General features: G+C 45.0%; 1 protein-coding gene across 1 annotated transcript in view; it reads left to right on the top strand.

Moving 5' to 3' along the window:
- The window catches only part of LOC144688002 (kinase suppressor of Ras 2-like), a 206,054-nt gene that overhangs the window by 82,472 nt on the left and 100,061 nt on the right, over window positions 1–23,521 (top strand). The window contains exon 3 of the mRNA XM_078554657.1: window positions 10,592–10,742. Coding sequence (XP_078410783.1) covers window positions 10,592–10,742 — 151 coding nt within the window. The remainder of the gene's footprint in view (window positions 1–10,591; window positions 10,743–23,521) is intronic.

The following is a 23,521-nucleotide window of genomic DNA, read 5'->3' as shown; positions in this document are numbered from 1 at the left end:
ATTCATTTTTTTTTTCAGTCAATCTTGTCCCGATTCCTTCCTCATCTGTAGATTCCTTAATGGAGTTACAGTTGCCATGGGAACTTTTCTGAATGGGATCTCAATTGGCTTAAGAGTCAACCACATAACATGGGACTGGAGTCTGATGTAGACCAGATAAGGTAGGGGTGATACATTCCACCATGAAGGGCATGAGCAATCCAGTCATTTTATACTGACCCAGAAATATTGAATTTAATTTTGCTATGGTGCAACTTGAACTCACAACCTTCAGGTTGCTAGGCCAGAAACATTGCCTCTATACAACTGCTTCTGACCATAATAAGAACAGAAAATTCTGGAAATACCCAGCAGGTCTGGTAGCATCTGTAGAGAGAGAAACAGAGTTAACGTTTCAGGCCAATGACCTTTCATCAACTGGGAAAGCTTAGAATTATAACAGGTTTTAAACACGTAGGGAAAGTGGGAAGCGGGACAGAAAGAGCAAAAGTGGAGCGTCTGTGATAGGGTGGAAGGCAGGAGGGATTAAACGACGAAAGGGATGACAGAACATGGTAAAAGGGAAAGATAATAGCACAAATAACAGAGCTAAATATATGTTTAGAAGAGGTATAGGTGGAAAAACAGAATCATTATCAATAGCTGAGATCCAAAAACAAAAAAAAAGGATGAGGTCAGATGATCTGAAATTGTTGAACTCAATTTTGAGTCCGGAAGGCTATAAAGTGCATAATCAAAAGTTGAGATGCTGTTCCTCAAACTTACATTGACCTTCATTAGAACAGTGCAGAGGGCTAAAGACAGAGAGGCCAAAGTGGGAGCAGGGTGGAGAATTAAAATTACAAGCGACCAGAAGCTCAGGGTCAAGCTTGTGGGCTGAATAGAAGTGTTCTCAAAGCAATCACCCAATCTGTGGTTGGTCTCAGCAGTGTAGAGGAGACTGCATCGCGAGCAAAAAAACCCAGTGTTCTATATTGAAAGAAGTACAAGCAAATCGCTGTTTTACCTGTTTGGGGCCTTGTACAGTAGGAAGGAACGAGATGAAAGGGTAGGTGTTGCATGACTAACAGTGACCAGCTCTTCCCAACTGAGGGCTCAGCTCTCTGTTAGGTTGGACCTTCAGCTGGGGAACAGCGATATCAAAGCGTGGGGTGAATTGCGAATGTTGAGTTCTCCTGACTTCCTGACCCACCCACTATCTGCAGGTCAACTGAGTGAAAAATCTACCTGTTAACTCTCTTTCTGTCTCCACAAATGCTGTCGGACTTGCTGATATTCCCAGCATCCGCAGTATTTTGCTTTTGTATTAGTGTCTGTGAGCATTAATCAAGTTGGAGTCTTGACAGTGAGTGTCATTGAACTCTTTACTTGTGGGGCCATCGTGGCTGATTGTGATCCACTTCTCACCTGATGTCCACAGACATGTATTTCCAGCAGAGTTCTCTGGCTAGGGGCAGCAATTTGCCATTAGGACTTGAGAGGGTGAGTTCCAATGCATTGCATATCATGCAGTCTTGCTGCGGCTTCCCCACTGCGATTTGTGCAAGGCTAAGCCCCACTGCTTGAGCCTTTGTGCAACTCATCAGTATGTCTGAACGCCCCAAACTGAACATTTTCTTGAGGCCCCAGCAAGACAATTGCTAGACCTCCAAACAGGGACAGGAAGTCCAGCAGACTTGCCCTTCTCTTACATGGGGCGCTGAAGCTATTGTCAGTTGTGGCTCAGTTGACAGCACTCTTGTCTCTGAATCAAAGGTTATGGGCTTAAATCTAACCATAAAATCTAGGCCAACACTCCAGTGCAGTACTGAGGGAGTGCTGCACTATCCTGAGGTTCAGTCTTTTGAATGGCATGTTAGACTGAATCCGTGTCTGCTTTCTTGGGTGGATGTAAATGACCCCGTGGCACATTTTGAAAAACAGAAGGGGGGTTTTTCCCGATGTCCTGGCCAAGTATATTTATCCTTCAACCAAAATCGCAAAAATAGATTATCTGACCGTTGGCTTATTCTTGTTTGTGGGATCATTGTATGCCCAAATTAGCTGCTGGGTTTCCCACATTGCAACAGTGACTATGCAATATATAAATACCCTTCTTTCTATTGCACTGTTGAACTGGCCAAAATCAACGAACTCAGCACAGGCCATTGATAGAACTTGAGACATTGCTGGTCCAATAGAAAAAAATAGAAAGATATACGACACAAAAGGAGGCCATTCAGTCCATCGTATCTTTGCTGGCCAAAAAAGAGCTATCCAGTTTAATGGCACTGTCCAGCTCTCGGCTCGTAGCCTTGTAGTTTATGGCACCTCAAGTGCCTAAGTATATTTTAAATGCGGTGTTGGTTTTGGCCTCTATTCCTCTTTCAGGCAATGAGATTCAGATTCCCATCACTTCCTGAGTGAAAACAAATTCTCCTCAACTCCCCTCTAATCCTTCTACAAATTACTTTAAATCTATGCCCCTTGTTATTGGCCTCCCAGCTCACAGAAAAGTAAATCCTTCCTATCCACTCTATCTAGGCCCCTCATAGTTTTAGATATTCCCCTCAGCCTCCTCTCTTCCAAAGAAAACAACACCAGCCTATCCAATCTTTCCTCATAGCGAACATTCTCTATTCCTGGCAGCATCCTCATAAATCTCTTATGTATCCACTCTAGTGCAATCACATCATTCCTCTTATGTTGTGACCTGAACTGTATGTAGTACTCTAGCTGCTATCTAACTAGTGTTTTATATTGTTCTAGCACAGCCTCCCTGCCCTTTTACTCTAGGCCTCAGCTAATAAAGGAAGATATCTTTGTGTGCCTTCTTGACCACCTTGTCTACCTGAGGGATCTGTAGACACTCATTTCAAAGTCCCTCTGTTCTTCTATATTTCTCAGAATGTTACCATTTATTGTGTATTCCTTCACCTTGTTGCCTTCCCCAAATGCATTACCTTGCACTTCTTGAGATTGAGGTCCATTTGCTACTTTTTCGCCCACCTGACCATCTTCCTGAAGTCTACAGCTTTCTTTCTCATTGTCAGCTGTAGAGTAAAGGGTTAACATCAGAAGCATACATGATGCTGATGCAATAATTATGTCAGATCACATCACTATGAAGTAAGAGAGATCTTGAAGAGAGCAGAAGCTCTCACCTTGCATGTAGGTCCAACTACTTGCTGTAAATAAAAAGTTCTCATTAAAAAGTCTATGGACTCGAGCAGCATACTTTTGGGAGGCTAGACAATCCCCAAACCCTGCCTAAACCCCTACCACACCACGAAACATTAACCAATGGCCAATATTTGGTATCATCTGCACAGTTCTTAATTATGCCCGTTACATGCAAGTCAAAATTATAGATAAATACCATTAACAACTGGGGACCCCATAACTGAGCCCTGTAAAACCCCACTAGAAACAGCCTTCCAATCACAAAATCCATAGACCCATGGACCATAACCCTTTGCTACCTGCCATTGAGCCAATTTTGAATCCAACTTGCCACTTTCCTTTGAATCCCTTAAGCTTTTAATTTTCTAGAAGAGTGCCACATGGAAACTTGCCAAGAACCTAGCCACAGCCACCGCCGCCCCCCTACCACTTATTGTCTCCTCAAAAGGTTCAATCAAACTAGTCAGACACAACCTTACCTTAACAAATTTATGTTGACTGCCCTCGATTATTCTGTGCCTCTCTAAGTGATGATATATATTGTCTTTGAGAATTTTATCTCACAATTTCTCACCACTGAGTCTAGGATGACTGACCTGTAATTATTCGGATTATCCCTTCCTCCCTTTTTAAACAACAGGACAATGTTAGCAGTCCTCTGGTGCTCCAGCACCAGTCATGCAGCCAGAAAGGATTGGAAAATGATGGCTAGAGTTTCTACTATTTCTCCCCTTGATTCCCTTAGAAGTCTGAGATACACTTCATCCAGGCTTGGTGATTTATGCACTTTCAAGGATGCAAAACACCTTATTATTTCCTCCCATGCGGTTTATTCCATCCAATATTTCATACTCTTCCTCCTTGAGCACAATGTCTACTTTGTCACTCTCTTTTGTGAAAATAGGCACAAAGGCCAGAATTTTTCGCTCATTGGGCACGCGCATGCCCCACCCGAACGAGCGTAAAATGATGCGCGATGACTTCGGGCGAGCATCCCGACATCATCGCGAGATATTTCGGTCGGCGGGCGTGCGCGGGAGTCAGCAGCACGCCTGCCGACAATTAAAAGGTCGATTAAGGCCATTAAAGTAATAATTAAGTTCCATTTTTAGCTGGCCTTCCAACCTTACGGTTGGCGGGCAGGCGAAAAAGCCGAGTGGCCTTTGGATTTTTTAGGAAACCTCATCCACGGGCGGGATGAGGTTTCCAACAGCAAATAAAAATTAAATAAAAATGTTTAAATTTCATTCATAACATGTCCCTGCTCATGTGACAGAGTCGCTTGAGAGGACATGTTTTTTAACATTTCAAAATTCTTCATTTTTAATTTTTTAAACCTTCAGCTCCCCGAGGCAGCTCTGAGCCTCAGGGAGCTTTCACTGCACGCAGCCACGCTCTCGCCCTCCTTCCCCCCCCACACAGGCAGTGATGCAGCACACATTTCACGCTGGGCGGGCCTTAATTGGCCTGCCAGCATGAAATTGGGGTCGCGGTCCGATCGCGGGCGGCGGGCGGCTTCCCTACCACTCCCGCTTGCCCCTGCCGAGCCCACCTGATGAGGGAAAAATTCTGCCCAAAGTGCTCATTAAGAACCATGCCCATGTCTTCCACTGTCATGCTCAAGTTGCCTTCTTGGTCTCTAGTTGGCCCTACTCTTTCCTTAATTATACTCTTGCTTTTTATGTATTTATAAAACATCTTTGGGTTTTCCTTGATTTTACTTGCCAGTATTTTTTCATGCCCTCTCTTTGCTTCCCTAATTTCCTTTTTAATTTCACCCCTGTGGTTTCTATATTTCTCTAGGTTTTCTGCAGTATTGCACTCCTGGTTCCTGGCATATTTTCCTTCTTTGCCTTATCCTATTTGTTGACATCCGGAGAGGCAGGTGGTAGGGTCTGGTTTTTGATTCCACCCTTTTCCTTTTGTTCTGAAACCTCTCTATCTCTGTGAATGCCTCCCATTGCCCTACCTTCAAATAGCTGCTCCCAGTCCATCTTTGGCAAATCTCATTTCAGCTTAGAACATTGGCGTTTCTTGATATTTCTTTATCCTTTTCCATTGCTACTCATTAGTCTAACTGAATGATGATCAGGACCACCAAAATGCTGTCCTACTGATACCTCTTCCACCTGCCCAGCTTCATTCCCTAAAGCTAATAGTCCAGAAATGCCCTTTCTCTTGTTAGGCTTGCTATGTAATGACTAAAAAAAGTTCTGAATGCAGTTTAAGAATTCTTCACCCTCAATATCTTTTAAACTGAATTTATCCCAGTAAGTATTAGTGTGACATACCATGACAGGAGTAGCTACAAGCTGCTGCAGCAGCAATATTAATGTCATTGAAACTTCCTACTATCACTGCCCTTTCGTCTCTGCACTTTTCAGCAATTTGCCTGCATATTTGCTCTTCTGTCTTCCTCTGACTGTTTGTGGGTCTATAGTCTCAGCAGTGCGATTACCCCTTTTTTGTTTCTTAGTTCAACCCTCATTTGATGCTCCTTCTAGCATATCATTTGTCCAACCAATATTGTGACACCCCTCCCATCCCCTCTGAAAACCCAAAAACCAGGAATGTTGAGCTGCCATTCCTGCCCTTCTTTAAGCCATGTTTCAGTAATTGCTATAATATCATACTTCCAATTACTTACCTGTGCCCTCAGGTCCCTGTCTTATTCATTAGACTCTTTGTATTGAAGTACTTAACACTAGTCACTCAACAATTCTTTTGTTGTCTAATTTGAAGCCTTTGTTTTCGCAACCTTCCCTCCTAATTTTCTTTCTATTTCCAGCTTCTCTTTCTCCTAAATCTACACTCAGGTTCCACTCCACTGCCAATTTGGTTTAAACACTCCCCAACAGCACTAGAAAATCTCCCAGCCAGGATATTGATCCCAACTCTGTTGAGGTGCAACCTGTGTAGCTTGTATAGATTCCACCTTCCCCAAATATCCCAGTGCTCTTAGGATCCAAAGCCCTCCCTCCTACACCATCTCTCCAGCTGCGTATTCAGCTGTACTGTCCACCTATTTCTGTACTCAGTAGCATGTGGCACTGGGAATAATCCAGAGATTACCACCTTTGAGATCCTACTTTTTAATTCCTTTCCTAGCTCCCTAAAATATGCCTGCAAGACTTCATCCCTTTTTTTACCTAGGCCATTGGTACCAATATAGACCATGACGTCCGATTGTTCACCCCACTCCTTCAGTATGTTCTAAGCTGGTCAGTAACATCTTTGACCCTGGCAACATACCGCCTTGGAGTCATGCCTGCGGCTGCAGAAACACCTACCTGTTCCCTTAACTATAGACTCTCCTATCACTATTGCTTTCCTGACCTTGCTCCTCTACCCTTGTGCAGCTGAGCCACCCATGGCTGTACTTGTATTCCCCAGAGGAATCATTGTCCTCAAAGTATTCCAAACTGAATACCGGTTAGAGAGTGAGATGCACACATGGGACCCCTCCACTACTTACCTGGCCCTGCTTGACTGCCTGGTGGTCACCCATTCTCTCTCTGCCTTCACATCCTTAAGCTGCGGTATGACCACATCCAGAAGCATGCTGTCCACATAACTCTGAGCCTCATGGATGCACCTAGTTGCTGCTTAAGCTCCGAAACCCGGAGTTTAGGCTGCTCCAACTTGATGATATTTCCTGCACACTTGGTTGTCTAGGACATGAGAAGTGTCCTGGAGTTCCCACAGTGAGTTAGGATGTACACTGCATGGGGCTGAAATGCTCTGCCATGTCTCAATTTATCAGATGAATTAAAGTTAACAGTAATAAACTAAAGGCTTATTAAAAAAAACTCACCTGCTACTCAGCAGTCAGCACCTTCACTTGCGCTGACATTACTTAGCATTTTTTTACCTCGCTCCCTGGCTTTCTCTTGGCTCTGCCGCTCTACAGCTCTACTCTCCCCCCACCCCGCCCCCACACCACACCACCATGCTCCTTCAGGTCCATGCTTCTTATTACCAGGCTCTTGGATTTAATGAAATAAGAGATATAGTTCCCCAGCTCTTAGTTTATACAACTGTCCTAGCTCCGGCATACAAAGAAATAAACTGTAATGCTCACCAACCAATCACCTACCTGTATCCTCCTTGATTTTTCTCCTTGTTTTTGGTTTCTTTGCCAATGACATTAAGATAGGCAGGAAAGTAAGTTGTCAAGAGGAGGTAGAGAGTCTGCAAAAGGGTGTAGACAATATGGGCAAAAATTTGACAGATTGAATATAATTCGGGAAAATGTGAACTTACCCACTTTGGCAGGAAGAATAGCAAAGCGGTATGCTATTAATGGAGAGAGATTGCAGAACTAAGTGGTACAGAGGGATCTGGGTATCCTGGTATATGAAGCACAAAAAGTTAGTGTGCAGTACAGCAAGTATTTAGAAAGGCAAATGGAATGTTGCTGTTTAATGCAAGGGGAATAGAATATAAAAGTAGGGAAGTTTTACTGCGGCTGTACAGGGCATTGGTGAGACCACATCTGCAATACTGTGTACAGTTTTGATCTCCTTATTTGAAAAAAGATATAATTGCGTTAGAAGCAGTTCCGAGAAGCTTCACTCGACTCATTCCAGGGATGAAGGGCTTATCCTGTGAAGAAAGGTTAAACAGGTTGGGCCTTTACCCATTGGAGTTTAGAAGAATGAGAGATGGTCTTATTGAAACACCTAAGATCCTGAGAGGACTTGATATGGTAGATACCGGGAGGATGTTTCCACTTGTGGGGAAGATGAGAACTAGGGGACACAGTTTAAGAATATGGGTGTCCCTTTTAAGTCTGAGATGAGGAGAATTATTTTTCTCTCAAAGAGTGGTTAGTATGTGGAATGGTCTTCCCTAGAAAGCAGTGGAGGCTGCGTCATTGACTTTATTCTAGGTAGAAATAGATGGATTTTTGATAGACAAGGGAGTCAAGGGTTATGGGGGGGGCAGACAGGAAAGTGGAGTTGAGACCACAACCAGATCAGCCGTGATCTTATTGAATTTTTTTTTTCTTTTGAGTTATCAGCAGTCAGAGATTGCAACTCTTTCGAGTACAATCACAGTTCTTGGTTTCCAGGAGTGGGACATGAACCCACAACCCTCTGATTCAAAGGCAAGGGTGCTATGAACTGAGCCACAGCTCCCCGTGATCTTATTGAATGGTGGAGCAGATTCAAAGGGCCAAATGGCCTACTGCTGCTCTAGTGTTGCTTTGTTTCTCTTCCCTGTTACCTATGGTCCCACCTCTCGCTGCTGCTGCTCAGAGCCTCGGGTTGCTGCTCTTTTATATCCTAACAATATATTTAGTTTTTGCAATTTACAGCAGTATTTAAAACTAATTAATTCCGAATTGGTGACAGATTTATAGAGGTACAGTTCTTGGCACTGGAACATTTATCTTATTATTCATAGTTACTCATAACATTTGGCTTTTTCGTATAATTCAGGTGCCCATTTCTCATCTGAAATATTACTTTATCCAGCAGAGGGCAGTATTAATCTGAAAACTGCACTGTCTGACCTGGAGAATGATCTGTTCGCAATCTATTTCTTGACGTTTTGGTTTAAGAATTTTTACTTAACGGTAGATCCATTGTTTCTCTATAATATAACCCACTTCTATAGCCACAATGAGGACAACCTCTTTAGAAAATTCATTTTTGCTTGAAAGCGCACATTGTTGGTTTTGAATCTGGAACATTACAATTCTACTGCAAACAATAACGAGGCGCTGATTTTGTATTGCCCCCTTTCCAAGTCTTCTCTTTGTGTCCGGAACCCTTTTTTCCTGATTTCAGCACTCCTCAAGGAACATAGACACAGGAATAGGCTTCAACCACTCGAGTCTGCTCGGCCATTCAGTCAGACCATGGCTGATCTGAGCTTCAGCCCCATTTACCTGTCATAGCTCCATATTCCTTGATTACCTTCCTCAACAGAAACCTAGTCATCTCAGTCATGAAAGCTCTAATTGTCCCAGGATCCACAGCCCTTTGAGGAGATTACTCATTTACATGCTGCTGCTCAGTGACATCACCTGAAATCACTGTCAGTTTCCACATGCACACTGATGACACCCAGCTCTACCACCTCTCTTAACACTGGCATTGCCTTTGGTCGCCGCCATCAACTCAGTTCTATAGGCATCAACTCCATCCCTCACCCTGGCAACTGTTTGAGCCTGAACCAGGCTGTTCGCAACCTGGCAATAATATTTGACGCTGAAATTAGTTTCCAACCACATATCCGCACCGTCACTAAGACTGCCTATTTCTACCTCTGTAACATCAGCTGACTCTGCCACTGTCTCAGCTCATCTGCTGCTGAAACCCTCATTCATGATCAATCGAAAAGCTACTCCCATGTCAACGCTTAAAAATAGGTTAAATAGTCATCACTGACTAGGTACTGGTGCAGTTAGGGTGAGACTGTTTTAGTGCATACTGTAATATTAGCAGAGAACGCTTTATAGACAATACTGGTAAATATGCTGCATGTGCATAATTACTGAATGAACATCTGACACTAATGTGAAATTTGCAGTCATTCTTTCATGCTAAAGTTCATAGTTCTGGCCTCAACTTATCGGACATGGAACAACTTAGTGGAGCTTTGAGGTTTATGCCCAGGAGGTGTGAGCCATACTGTCACTTCCTTGGTGCAATTTCTGAGAATGTTGACACACAATCTGACAGTGGAACCCCCTTCCTCCATCCAGACCTCACCCCACCCTCCATCCCGACCCAACCCCCATTCTCTAATCAGACCCCATTCCTCTCTATCCAGATCCTACCCCACCCTCCATCCACACATGATTGGATGCTGCTAGTCCTTTATCATGACATGCCCTGTTGGAGCCTTGAGTTTGCTTTGTTCCATTTCTGATTAGTTAAACATGACAGTACCTCAGTGTTGCCATCCTGCTGAAAACCAGTGCTTCCTCAGTGTTAATCAATAACAAAGGAAGTAAAGCTCACACAATGATCATAACTGAGCACACTCTGCTTCCTGTCTTGCCATTTTACCACTAGTGCACAAAAAGGTTGAAGTGCATGTGCTTACACCCTGTGATTGTGAACGTTGTAATCACATACTAATCATGAGTTCAATTAGCCACTGCTGGGTTTCCAATTAGCCATATGTTAGCATGTTAACTAGTAGTTAACATTTTGACAACACTAGTGGGTGAGGAAAAGAGAAATAAAAGAATGTGGGAACAGGGTGGGTACATTGGATTAGGATTACAGTTTTTGGCGAGGATAAACACCAGCATGGACTAATTAATTAGTCTGAATGAATGGTTTCCATTTTGTGTCTGTGAAACAGAGGCAATGTTTCTCAAACTGACAGGTGAAGTGCAGCACAAGGGTATTAAAAACATCATGAGCATACAATACACTTTATAATTTAAACTTTCTCTTAAAACCCTTAGGACATAACCCCTGACCAGCTGACTCTGGAAGCCCTGTTAGAGATGACCGATGAGGAAGTATGTGAAACGGTGAAGAAATACGGAACAAATAGTGAGGAATGTGCCAGATTAAATGCCTCACTATCCTGCCTAAGAAGTGTGTATAAATCAGGTGAGCAACTTGTGTAGTGCAATATACCCAAAGTGAGCACATTGAAGATGATTAGATATTATGGAAGAGTGAGATTCATGTCCTTAAAACTTTCCTGTTTAATAAATATAAACATTGTGCAGAGGATTTAAAGCATAGTTAACTCAGCTCTGTAGTACAGTGAGTAAAAGAAGGCTGAGAGGAGATTTGACAGAGGTATTCAAAATCATGAGGGGTCTGGACAGAGTAGATAGGGAAAATCTGTTCCCACTTGTGAAAGGATCGAGAATGAGAGGGCACAGATTTAAAGTAATTAGTAAAAGAAGTGAAAGCGAGATGAGGAAACAATTTTTCACAAAGGGTGTGGTTAAGTTCTGGAATGCGCTGCCTGAGAGTGTGGTGGAGGCAGGTTCAATTGAAGCATTCAGAAGGGAGATAGACTGTTACCTGAAAAGAAAGAATGTGCAGGGTTACTGGGAGAATGGCAGTATAAGTGAATTGCTCATTCGGAGTCATGATGGGCTGAATGGTCTCCTTCTGCGCTGTAACAATTCTGTGATTCTGTAAAGACTCTGCCCCCTTGCATCACTGAGCTATACAGACCTAAGTTAGCTACTGGAGCAGTGATTTCCTGCTCCTCAATGCTGTTCATTGACACCTGCTTGAAAGTGTATGTGGATACATTTTGGGTGGAGACAGCCTTGGGCTTGGTACCCACGCCCTCCATGACTTAATAACATTTGATATTAACCATCCAAACTCATTTATGATGAATTCACAATTAGGGAAAAGTACTGGGGACTAGCGGCATTGAAGTCCATGGGAAGGAAATCGGGGGGGTGGGTGGGTGAGGGGGCAAGGTCGGGTGTATAACTGGTGGTTGATCTGCAACCTTCCCTTTTGAGCCCCAGTCGAAGTTGAATTTCATCCTCATTGAGGTGTGAATCCCTGTGCTGGACAGCTGTGAAAGGACATGTTCTGATCAACTGGGGTCAACTGAAATGAATCCTGCAGAAATTGGGCAAGATCAGCCACTACCATAATGCAGACATGGTAGGATCTGAAATGTTATTACATCATATTGCCACTTGGGGGTAGAAAGTGAACAGATTTCTTTCCAGCAAGCATTACCTTCTTTATGAAGATATTAAAAATATCTGCCCTTAGAATGCAGTGTGTTTTAGTTTTCAGTTTAAACCCATAGGTTGATATAAATTTTTTTTCTCCTCATTTTGCCACCAGTTTTCTTAGCCCCCCTCCCTGGAAGGCATTAACACGTTGCTGTGGTACAATTCGCAGATTTGGTTGCCTTAGCTGCCTTAGCCAAGTCAATATTCTAATGTGTAATGTGTTCCAGACTGTGGGCGGAATTGTCCCAGATTTGCACAACGTGAGGTAGAGGGCAGGAAAATGGACGTTTTACCCAACGGTCGCAATGCCGGGTTTTCGGGCTGTATCGTCCCATTCCCGGCGCATCCCATCTCATTAGTAATGCATTCCCGGGGAATACACTGGACTGCTGACGAGGCGGCCCCTGATTCGCCCACCCTACCGTCATCCCAGGCTTTCAATAATCCGGGCGTAACATTGAAAGGGTTCCCCTGCACAGAGCTGCACTCTCTAAGGGATTGGAAGGTGCAAAGTCATGGCTGTCAAAGGGAAGAAACATGCTGCCCCCATACTTAGCGATGCCTCCCTCAGACACCCGCTGGATGCAGAGGAGGCCTGCCGTGAAGTCCCCTACCCCCGATCTGGATGAAGACCAGCAAGCAAGGTCACCAATCCATCATGGGAGGCAGTGGCATCGGGGGTCAGTGCCAACGCCCTGCAAAAGAGGACAGCCACCCAGTGCCAAAAGCGGATGAATGATCTCCTCTGTTCTGCCAGGGTAAGTCACTCTTCTCATCACTCTCAACTCACACACTCACAAACCCATCACACATCCACAGGGATCTCACTCACTGCCAGTTCAAGGAAGGTCACCATTCACTCCCTCGCACACATCTTCATCTGCCCTGTGGACCGTATCCCCATTCCATCCATGGCACCACTCACCACCCACACATACCAGGCATCCTTCTCATCTGGCTTGGCAAGCGTCCTGTTTACATTCTCTCCATCTATCTTCATGTGGTACAAGCTGGTACACAATGAAAGGGAGAGGTCGCAGACTGGCGGAGGAGTGCCTGACATTAAGGTCCTCACAGAGTTTGAAAATAGAGTCATCCAGCTGGCCGGCGACGACGTGGACCGTTCCCGTGCTGATGGTGAGGTTGGCGCTGCTCAACTAAGTGAGGGTCCAGCAGTGCAACATCCATCACACAACCATGCTGTGAGTGAATTCCCCTGTTCCACAGTCCCCTGCCATGCACTAATTATCTCTCCTTGCTTTCGCAGGCACATCTGGGAAGCAGCCAAGGGGGTCCACAGGCCAGGCCCTCGACTCAAGCCCCGAAGACATTTCAGAAGAAGAATCTGATGACACACTAATTGAAGACGCATCAGAGCACTCACCCACACCCCCCACCAGTGCAGGGACACACACCTTGGTGGGACCTAGTTCTAGAGTAGCCTCGGGGTCACAATCTGGTGAGCACATCACACTGATTGATCCACAGCAGGTAGCGGCAAGGACTTCCCAGGTTTCCGGTACTCTGAGGACTGCTGGAGGCAAGAAGTCTGCTGAGTCCGAGTCAGATGAGAAGCCTCTGGACTCGGTCATACCTCAGTTGTTACAGCTACAAAGTCAAGCTTGGGAACATCAGGAAGGGATGTCCATTGAACTCCTCAGATTGCAAGACATGGTGGAGGAGTCCGTCCGCCTTCACGCTGAGGTGATAGCGCCGGCATGCCAACGCACTGAGGCCAACACTGGGAGGATGGCAGCCGTCATGGAGACCTTGGCCCAGGACATCAGTCCTGCACTGCTGTGCAAGCTGAACTCCATCACTGACGCCATAGTTGGCCTTCGACAGTGTCAATGCTACAGGGGTGCGGGGCAGCTTGATCTCACTCCAGCTTCCCCTTCTCCTCTAGGAGTCAGCTACGGGCCCTTAGGAACCCATAGGGAGGAGGATCAGTAGGTGCACACTCCGGGGCCATACACCGAGGTGACTCTGAGAGTGTCTAGCCCATCCGACTCCCCTCTTCCTGTGACCCCAGCAGCTCCAGCTCCACAGCTCAAGGAGAGTGCCACTGCCACACGGCAGGACCCTGAAAGCAGGCCGGGGCCCTCCAAGTCTTGGCCCTCCAGAGGACGCCTGCTAAAGTCATCACAGACAGGGCATAGCAGTCAGTAGGCTGCCTCCACCTCCACTGAGAACGTCAGGGGAGCACCAAGGCGTAGTGGCAAGGTTAGGAACGTTAAGAAGATGTAGTTGCACAGTCTGGACATGGGTATTAGTCACTTGTACTTGATGTTCACTATTGTAAATAAACTCCCAAGAATGTCTCCTTGCCTATAGCTCCTTGTTCTCATGAGCAGTGTTTGTGTCACTCAGATGTGAAACCTTGGTTCCTGCACAAGATAAAAGCAGGTGTCTCAGTTCAGGGCCTCTTCCCTGTGCAGCGTGCAACCTTCAGACCAAAGTGATGGTCCGGCTTCACACTCCCTGGACACATTAGTGATGCCTGTGCCCCGACAGTGCTTGTCATTGCTGCCAGAATGTCGTGGGCAGAGTTCCGTCATTCTCTCTGTGTGCTCTCAGCACCTTTGAGGTGGGGCTGGCCCCCATCTCTACAGTATCTGTGACCGGTGATGCTGTGCTCCTGAAGGGATCAGGTGTTAAAGACTGACAAAGGATCAGATGCATTTATAGTTTCACAGCTGCGTCTCCATGATATGACCCTGATCACAGAGTGCAAGCGAGCTGCCGTCAGCCTGACAGGAGTCAGACATTCACAGAGGGAATGTGAAGATCTATGGGGTGACCTCACTGCATGTTGTCATCATCCTCCTGGAATCTAGTGACTATTAGGGCCTCCACTGTGTCTCCATGACATGAGCCTGAGCACTGAGGGTATGTGCGCTGCCATCAGCCACACAGGAGTCAAATGTTCACAGGTGCAAGGTGAGGATGTCAGGACTGTCCTCACTGCATCTCGTGATCATCCTCCACGAGTCTTGCGGCTATGAGGGCCTCCTGAGTGCGCCTGCCTCATCTGGCCAGTGTGATGGCCTCATTGCCAGCATTCTCGCCTTCGAGGACCTCATCATCATCATCCCCTTCAATATCCTCCTCATCGGAGGATATGTGAAGCTCCCCCATCTCCTCCTTAGCAAGATCCTCTCCCCATTGCAGCGCCAGGTTGTGGAGCTTGCAGCAAGTGTTGATGATGCGCGACACCCTCTGGCGACTATGCTGCAGCCCTCCACTGGACCTGTTGAGACACCAGAATCTCATTTTCAAAATGTCTATCGTTTGCTCCACTAAAGTCAATGCCGTGGCATGAGCCTCATTGTGTCATTGTGCTGCTGCAGTCTGAGACCGCTGTACAAGCGTCATCAGCCACGTCCTCTGCAGGCAGCCCTTATCCCCTAGGAGCCAACCCTGCAGCCTCTGTGGACCCTGGAAGATGTCAGGGATCTGAGACATGCTAAGGATGTAGGAGTCGTGGATGCCCCCTGGGAATTGTGTGCAGGCCTGTAGGATGCATTTGTGGTGGTTGCAGACCAGCTGAACATTTAGCAAGTGGAAGCCCTTGTGGTTGACATACTTGACTGCTTGTTGCTATGGAGATCCAAGCGCCACATGAGTGCAGTCGATGGCACCCTGCACCTGTGGAAAACCTGAGATCTGCGCAAATCCCAGCGCTCTTGCTTCCTGGCTTTCCTGATCCCGGGTGAAATGCACAAAGGTCTGTGCTTTCGCAAAGATGGCATCAGTGATATCCTGGATACACTTGTGCGCAGAGACTTGCAAGATCCCACACAGCTCACCGGTGGAGCCCTGGAACGAGCCACTGATGTAAAAATTGAGCGCCGTGATCACTTACATGGCCACTGGCAGTGGATGCCCTCCATGTCCCCATGGCACCAAATTCGGCAGTAGGTGGCATATGCGACCGACCAGTTCCATAGACATGCACAATCTTTGGTGACACTGGTTCTCAGTCATCTGCAGGAATGACAGGCGCCGTTCATAGACTCTGGATCTAGCGATGCGCCTAAGACATATAGCTCGCTGTGGATCTTCCGCTGCATGCACAGCAGACCCTGCTGCCCCTTCATCTCGAGGGAGGTGCTCCTCCCTTTGCCGAGTCAGGTGCTCTGCCACTCTCTTTTTCTTCTCTGGTGTCTAAGCCATGGGGTAAATCGTTAAATCACCAGGCTCTATGATCCTGATGTTCTCCTCCTGCAGGATGAAAGGAGAGAGACACGTGAGTTAGAATAGGTGTACTAAGAACCTCTCTTGGTTAAGTCTGAAGGCCCCTTCACGCATGCAGTAGAGTGCTAGCCACCATTTGGATGGCCAATGTTTAGTGCGCTCACTGGCTGTCCAAAACCCCATCCATCTCAGCGTCACTTGACCCATTGGCGACAGCTTTGGCAACTGCACTGCATGCTGTGCTGTCAGCTCAAGTGCAGGCATTCTCCCATCCCGCATTGCAAGGCTGCGCTGTTAGCTTGAACCATGGAGGAGACTGGTCCAAACCTTAATAAAGACGTTGCTAGGGGCTGTGAGCACCTCCACCAGTGACTGCGCCATGGCCACCTTTCACAAGGGGATTATACAACTTGTCCAGTCAACCAATTACTCTGCTGCACGTTACCAAACCGCACATTAATTTGCAGTCTGCGCCCAAGGGGTTAAAAGTTCAGGAGCATTTGGTGGCGCTTTCATGCTTTTGTTTGCTTGATTGGGCAGCAAAGCTTCAGAGGCCTGACTCTGAGCATGTCAATGGAGCTGCAGCTGAACTGTCTCAGCTGCAGAAGAATGTTCACTTGTGACAAGCTTTTCCAAGTTTGTGGCCATTTCCCTCATTCCCCCCCCCCAGCATGTCCTTGTGTACTTCCTTCAGACTGTGCTGCTTTACCCCCCACACTCCATCCACCCGATCTGACCCACACTGGAACCCTTGTCCCTGGCAGCGCACTGAAAGCCAGCCGAGAGAAAGTGACCCCCCCCCAACATGCTCCCTCCCCACCATGTGCCCCCCCACCCCCACATGCCCCCCCACTCCCACCCACACCAAATGCGCAATGCCTCTTCCTTGATGTCCTACGGGTGATGTTCGTGAGTGCTGCGCAATGTTGTGAGCACTCAACTCCGAGTTCCCCTCGAAGTTCAGGTCGCCAGGTGCATGCCTTTTCAAAGCAGCTGTGAAGCACGCCGTTCTGAAGCCGCACCCACGTGAGTGGTAAATTTGACGTGGGGGGATGACTCTGGCGAGCAGGGATAGTAATTATATGCAAATGTATTAGAATGACGATCCTGATGTGTGGCGGTGGGAAACGTGACCCGCCATTGATGGGTGGAGCGGATGATCACAAACTGGTTTCATGACAGCGTAAAACCGATTTTTAGCCTTCTCGCCACATTTAGCTTTCTCGCCATGACGCCCGATGCCAACGGAGCTAGAAAATTCCGGCCAGTGAGTCTGAATCCTATCTGGTTATCATTCAACTGTCTGTTTTCCTCCTCTCTGACTCAGAGCAGTGGGGCCAACTGTGGTACCTTTACTGCCACTCCACCTGAATTCAATTAATGCAGGACAGACATAGACCTTTCTGGCAACTGCTGTAACTCTCTTGGCCGTCTGTGTCAACATAACTTTGAAAGGCAATCCCAAGATAAACATCCATCCTGCAGTTATACTTCCACACTTGTTGCGTTTTGCTGTAAAATTCACGAAAGGTTTGGGTTTGCATCACAATTCTTACCGAGCCTTGGCTGGGAGCTTTTGTGACACACAGGTGTAGACTCAAATTTTTAAAAAGCGATCTAATGTGTTCTGATAAAATAAGATATATTATTCCAGAAAGAGGTTGAAATATTTACATATGAAGAGGAAATAGTTGTGAGATTTGAATTTATTAATAAATAATGGCTGAAGTATTGAGGTAGATTTTGGCTTAGTGCACATGTGTAGAAGGACTCATTTTACACCCCTTCCAATTTGCCTTCACTGGGTTTAAGGATTGCACCATCGCACAAAGTCGAAACCATTGTATGAACTGCTTAGTTTCTTTAAGGTGTTTTTTTTCACCAGCAGAGGGTAGCAGTCCCTTTACAGTTTGGATTAACTGTTGTGTATTTGACAAAAGCAGTAATTTGGCAGGCGAGGGCGAGTATCTTCAAAGTGCACCCACTGTGTCCCCATATTGTGCAGTTTTTCAGTTTGATCCAAGACAGGGGCATTAACATATTGTGAGCTGTTAGATTTAAATGACCCAAACTGTAAACTCAATAACATAAAGTTATTGTCAAAAATTGAAGTCTTGACGATTGTAAAAATTGCATGCCACAGTTTTTGAGCATCTCCGTTTTCAAAAAATTCTCCTTCCATTTCCTTTCCATTAGTTTTTTAGCTAAGAGAGCAGACTGTTGACCTTAGTGTGGGTTTGCTAGCACACTTGCCTCCAAATCAGAAGCTTGTGGGTTCAAGTGCCAAAATCTAGGCTGACTCTCCAGTGCATTATTGAGAGAGCGCTGCTTTGTCAGGTGTGCTGACTTAGGGATGAGACGTTAAACTGAGGCCCAATCTGTCCTCTCAGGTTGGTGTAAAAGATCCCACAACACTATTTTGAAGAAGAGCAGGGGAGCTATCCCCAGCATCCTAGCCAAAGAATTTCCCTCAATCAACATCACAGAATCAGATTGCCTGATCATTGTCACGTTACTGTTTTGGGGAGCTTACTATGCGTAAATTGGCTGCTGTGTTTCCTGCATTACAATAGTGACTACAGTTCAAAATAATCCATTGACGGCAGTACACTTGGGGACATCCTGTGTTCCTGTGAAATGTATTATATAAATGCAAATCTTTCTTTTTCCTTTATTCTGAAACTAGTTCCAATAAGGTGCGGAGGGGACCCCTGGTGACTCTACCTATGATTTGTTTTCTCGATTCTTGCCTTTGGGCAAATACTTGGGAGGAATCAGGAACCTCACAAGTTCAATGAAAACACTGACATGAACTTACTCTCTTCATTTAGTGCCCCAGCAGCTTAGCACATGCCACTCAGCAACAGTAACAGATGGAGTGGTGGTTTCTGTTGCTGAAAAATCTAGTGTTAGCTGCTCTTGGCATCTTAGGAAGTGAACCACCTTGAAAACTGCCTAGTAGTAGTCATTCAAATAGCAAAAAAAAAAGAAAGTCAGTTGGTAATAACCGAGGGAAAAATGACTATATTAAGTTCAATACCATGCTGGAATTGTTTTGGTATGATTGAATTGACAGCGGCATGCTGAAATCCCTGGAATCTACACTTTTTCAGCATTATTGAGTTAAATAATTTAATATTGAGATGCTAAATATTTGAAAAAATATCTGATGAATTAACATTGATATTGCATTTTAATAGTGTTGACGTAACATAGTCTTAGTTGTAACTGTTAGGTGGGTAGGATTAATACTGCCCCGCTACCCTCCCACCCACACCTGCCAACAAAATTAAATTGCATCCATGAAAAAAGGACACAAAAGACTTTCTGTGACAGAACTCTGTCAAGCTCTTTACACTCACATACTCAAAACTATGCCAAGTCTTGCTTCCACAGTTTGGAATTTGCTAAAAGGGCATAGAAAGGTTCCAGTTGGAAAGTTGCCACCAGCACTGTTGCTAATAGTCCAAACGTCCTACTTCTGCTCCATAACTTAACCTTAAGACTCAAATTGCAATGGATAGGTGAGAATATGAAAGTAGCTAGCAGTTAATGTCACCCCTCCACCCAAGCCCACCCCCACCATTGTGTTGACTGATATATTATATGATGCCTAAGATTTGGTAAAAAAAAAACAGAGACCACAAAAACAAATTTCAGAAATACATCTTTCACAAGTTGGCTATTATGACTCCAACTTATTAGAAGTTCTGTCAGGACAATTTGTCAGCAGTCCTTTTCAATTCTATTAAAGGCAGTCATGCCAATTTTCATGATCACAAAGTCTTGTCCAAAATGAGGAATTTGCATTAAAAGAAATTAAATTTAGAGAGAGTTGCTCTGAATTGTGAAATACTAATATTAAAATTATTTTTTCAAGGACTGTTGAGAGAAATTTCAGGCACATTATGTGCACCAAAATACCCACTTGTCCTACTGTACCTGTATCTTTATCTGTAATTAGTTTTCTTATTAATTAGTGGGAATGCATGATATAGTAAGTTAGCACACTTTCATTTCCCATCTGAGGGCCTGTAGTAGTGTCCATATCTAGAATGATAAAATTATAGCTCCTCACACTGTTGACGGTAAGCTCCTAAGCAAAATGTATTTGGTTAAGTCTCAGCTCAGCTCATTTTGAACACTAATCCATAGCTCTCCACAATTTGACAATAAACTGGCAATCACACCCAGAGAGGTCAATAGAAATTATTAAGAGCTGGGACAACAGCTGTCCCATTTCACTTAGAACCATTTATAGTTACAAGAGCAAGTAGAACTCGCTCTCAAGTCTGGGCTAGTTCAAATCCACGTGGAGCAGATGGATAGACAAAGTTATAATTCATGAACCACTGTTTCTCCCTCAGTTTAAATGTTTAAAAGTTTTAATGAAAGCTAGAAGGAACATGCAGTTTTAAACATTGGCATCGATTATGGGATCTCCAACACACTGCATCAAGGAATGATAGTGGTTTACGCTCATGATTTCTCCACACAAGAGGAAGAGGCGAGGAACACAGCCAATTCCCAAGAGGAAGGAATATCTGAATAAAACTCACTGAGAAGCTGTTGATGCACCTTATATTGGGTGGGTAACAGGGAAACATTAACAAAGCCTTTTTAGAGCAGTTCACACGTTCACCATCTCACCAGGGTCTAATTACTGGGAGCAGCAGGGATCAGGTTACCGGGGAAGATGCAAGTGGCTGGAACAAAGTGTACATATCGAGCATTTGAAACCTACTTGTCCCTGTTCTAGTATGTTAGTGTTTAATGTGTACAAAATTAGCATTCTTTCGCAATTACAATATTTTTAATTTCCTCTGTGCATTCACATCCAATTTTTCACTGTGGCTGTAGACATGTTCTCTTAATTGCTATATTTTCTCAAATTAGAATATGATGAACAGTCCGTACTTGTGCACAGTGAGTCTTCTTTTATTGATGTATTTCCACAGTCGGCAGATGGGCACAGACACTGTGCTAGAGATTAGTTGGGCATATTTTCCTCTGTTTGCAACTGTGAATATATAAGTCAGTTCCAAATTTATATCCTTGCATTAGCAGTCAGAGGAAACACTGTGCTCCAAAATGTTGTGGCTGAGAACATAAGAAGAAAGAGTATATCTTTATCATCTCCATAATTTCAGATAAAAAGTAGACAAGAGGAAAAACAGACCAATAGAGGCCAGTCATGCCTTTGTACCTTTTGCTTATATCTTTGCCTCTCCAAACTCATATTGCTTTCTTCCCGTCCTAAAATTAACATGGGTCAGGAACTTGTTGCATCAGATTCCTGTCCATTTCTGTGTTTGACGTATTTTCTGGTGTCTTTTAAGTTGGATGCCAAAAGTGTCCATTCAAATAAGGGTGAGCACCTTTAAGCAAGTTGATAATGACAAGCGACACCATATGTCAAATATTACACCATTAACGCCTCTGTAAAGCCGGATGCAATGCATGTCAACAATCAACAGGCATCAATTAGGGACTGATTTAAAGGCAGGATTTGCAGGGCCCTGGAACATATTCTCTGACTCTACTCTCCATCAGAGGTGCTGAATATTGTGTTGAGCAAAGGGAGAAAACAATAAAATCTCCAATGTATTTTTTTCACATGACAAAGCAGAAGAAGAAAATCAATACATATGAAAAAAAATTGGGAAGCGCACTCCACAAAAGAGACATGCACTCCCTTCATTTACATTAATCTCTTGGAGATTTAGAGTCCTGGCATTTAAAAATATGTCCAGAAGGTGTTTGAATGCATTTACAATGTAATGTCAACCATTGGACGACTTCATCGAAGTATTTACAGTGCCACTACATGTGTGAACAGTTTCTGCCCCATTCTTGATTTGGTATAACTAAAGCATTGTAATGCACTCCTGTGATGTACACTTTTATAAACGGGCAACTCCAAAAAATGGATACCTGCAAAACATGGATACTTACTGACCATTCCAAATAGCATATATTGTAATAGATACAAGCTGCCCACGACACTTGGAAAATATGAACTATAGGCAGCCTTCAATGCACCAAGTCAGTTTACAACTTAAAACACTGGACATGCAGTTAAATGCAAGGTGGCAAGGGTGAAAGAAACACCTTTTGTGGACTGAAGATCTCTTTATCCAGCATCCGTCTCTGGTATTTGAATTTTGCGTGACTCGATCCCAGAGATAGAGGGGTTTGTCTGCTGCAATGAATGCTGGGTAAATAACTCTCCATTTGACTTCATCTTCAGTTTACATTCAGATATCCGTTGGGTTCCACTGTGTAACTTCTCACCTCTATCCCAGTGATACACCTCCACTCCCACAGAGAGTCAGGACCGGCTGCTTGGGACTCTGGGGAATAATGAGCTACATGAGCACAGGTGTTGGGAACTATCTTGACTGGAACTATATGTTGACTGAACTGGAGGATCAAGGGGCCTCAGGAATAGGTCAGCAGGGGTACTCTCAGGAGTCAGGATTTGGGAGGGAAGGAGAGTGGGGGCTCAGGGCTTGAGGAAAGAGATGGAGACTGGGGATGGGCAATGGTGGCTGGGGGAGAGATGGGGAATTGGGGCATATGAGCAGATGTCACATGCTCACATGTCAGGGTCAGATGTGATCAGAATATCAGGTAATCAAACTTTCAGGAATGTCTCCAACCAAAGTTGGTAACTCTAGAAATCTCATTCCACCAGTACTTCAGATACTGAGCAGCTTACAGTAGCTGCCCATCACCACAGCAATTCAAACATTAGTAGCTGCAGCACAGGAGGAAATAGGGCCCTAGACAGAGCTCTGCAAGACATTAATTCAACCCCCTACCCACTTTGGCTGGGAGCTGTCAGGCATTCCAACCCTACAGCAGCCAACTTGCACTGTGCAGGCTGCCAACAAAGCAGATCCTAGGATCTGGGCATCCCGCCCTTAATAAAAAAGGACCTGAGGGTGGTAATGAATTAGGAAACTCAAGGAACAGAAAGTTAACTGAAATCACAGGGATTCTGAATTAGGTGTGATCTCAGTTGAGACTGAAGGAAGAAGGAATGTTGCAGGAGATGCGGCCAGTCCTGGGAAACTTGGCTCAATCGGATTGCTGTACATATTATGACCATTTTGAAAATAAGAATTTTTCAAATTAAGGACGCCTGATGTAAATCCCTCGGTCTACTTAATTTACAGGTTTCAACAACACCAACAAAAACTTGTTGTGATATAGGGGAGAACTTTCTCCCCGTTGGGGGGGGTTGTGCAGGGGCAAGCGCAGGCAGGCGCGCAGCCGATCGGCGCTCGCAATCGGCTGGGCGCCACCATTTTACATGGGAGGGCCAATTAAGGCCCACCCAACGTGACGCACACCCAGAAGCACTGTGTGCTCCATGTGCGGGCGGTGGGGGGTTGCCTGAGTTGGGAGTACACTCTTTTGCGCATGCACGTGAAAGAGTGCAGAAATCTCCCTGAAGCACAGAGGTAG

The sequence above is a fragment of the Cetorhinus maximus genome, chromosome 12, assembly GCF_964194155.1.
Source record: "Cetorhinus maximus chromosome 12, sCetMax3.hap1.1, whole genome shotgun sequence".
Lineage (NCBI taxonomy): Eukaryota > Metazoa > Chordata > Chondrichthyes > Lamniformes > Cetorhinidae > Cetorhinus > Cetorhinus maximus.
This window is presented reverse-complemented; position numbering and strand designations above follow the sequence as displayed.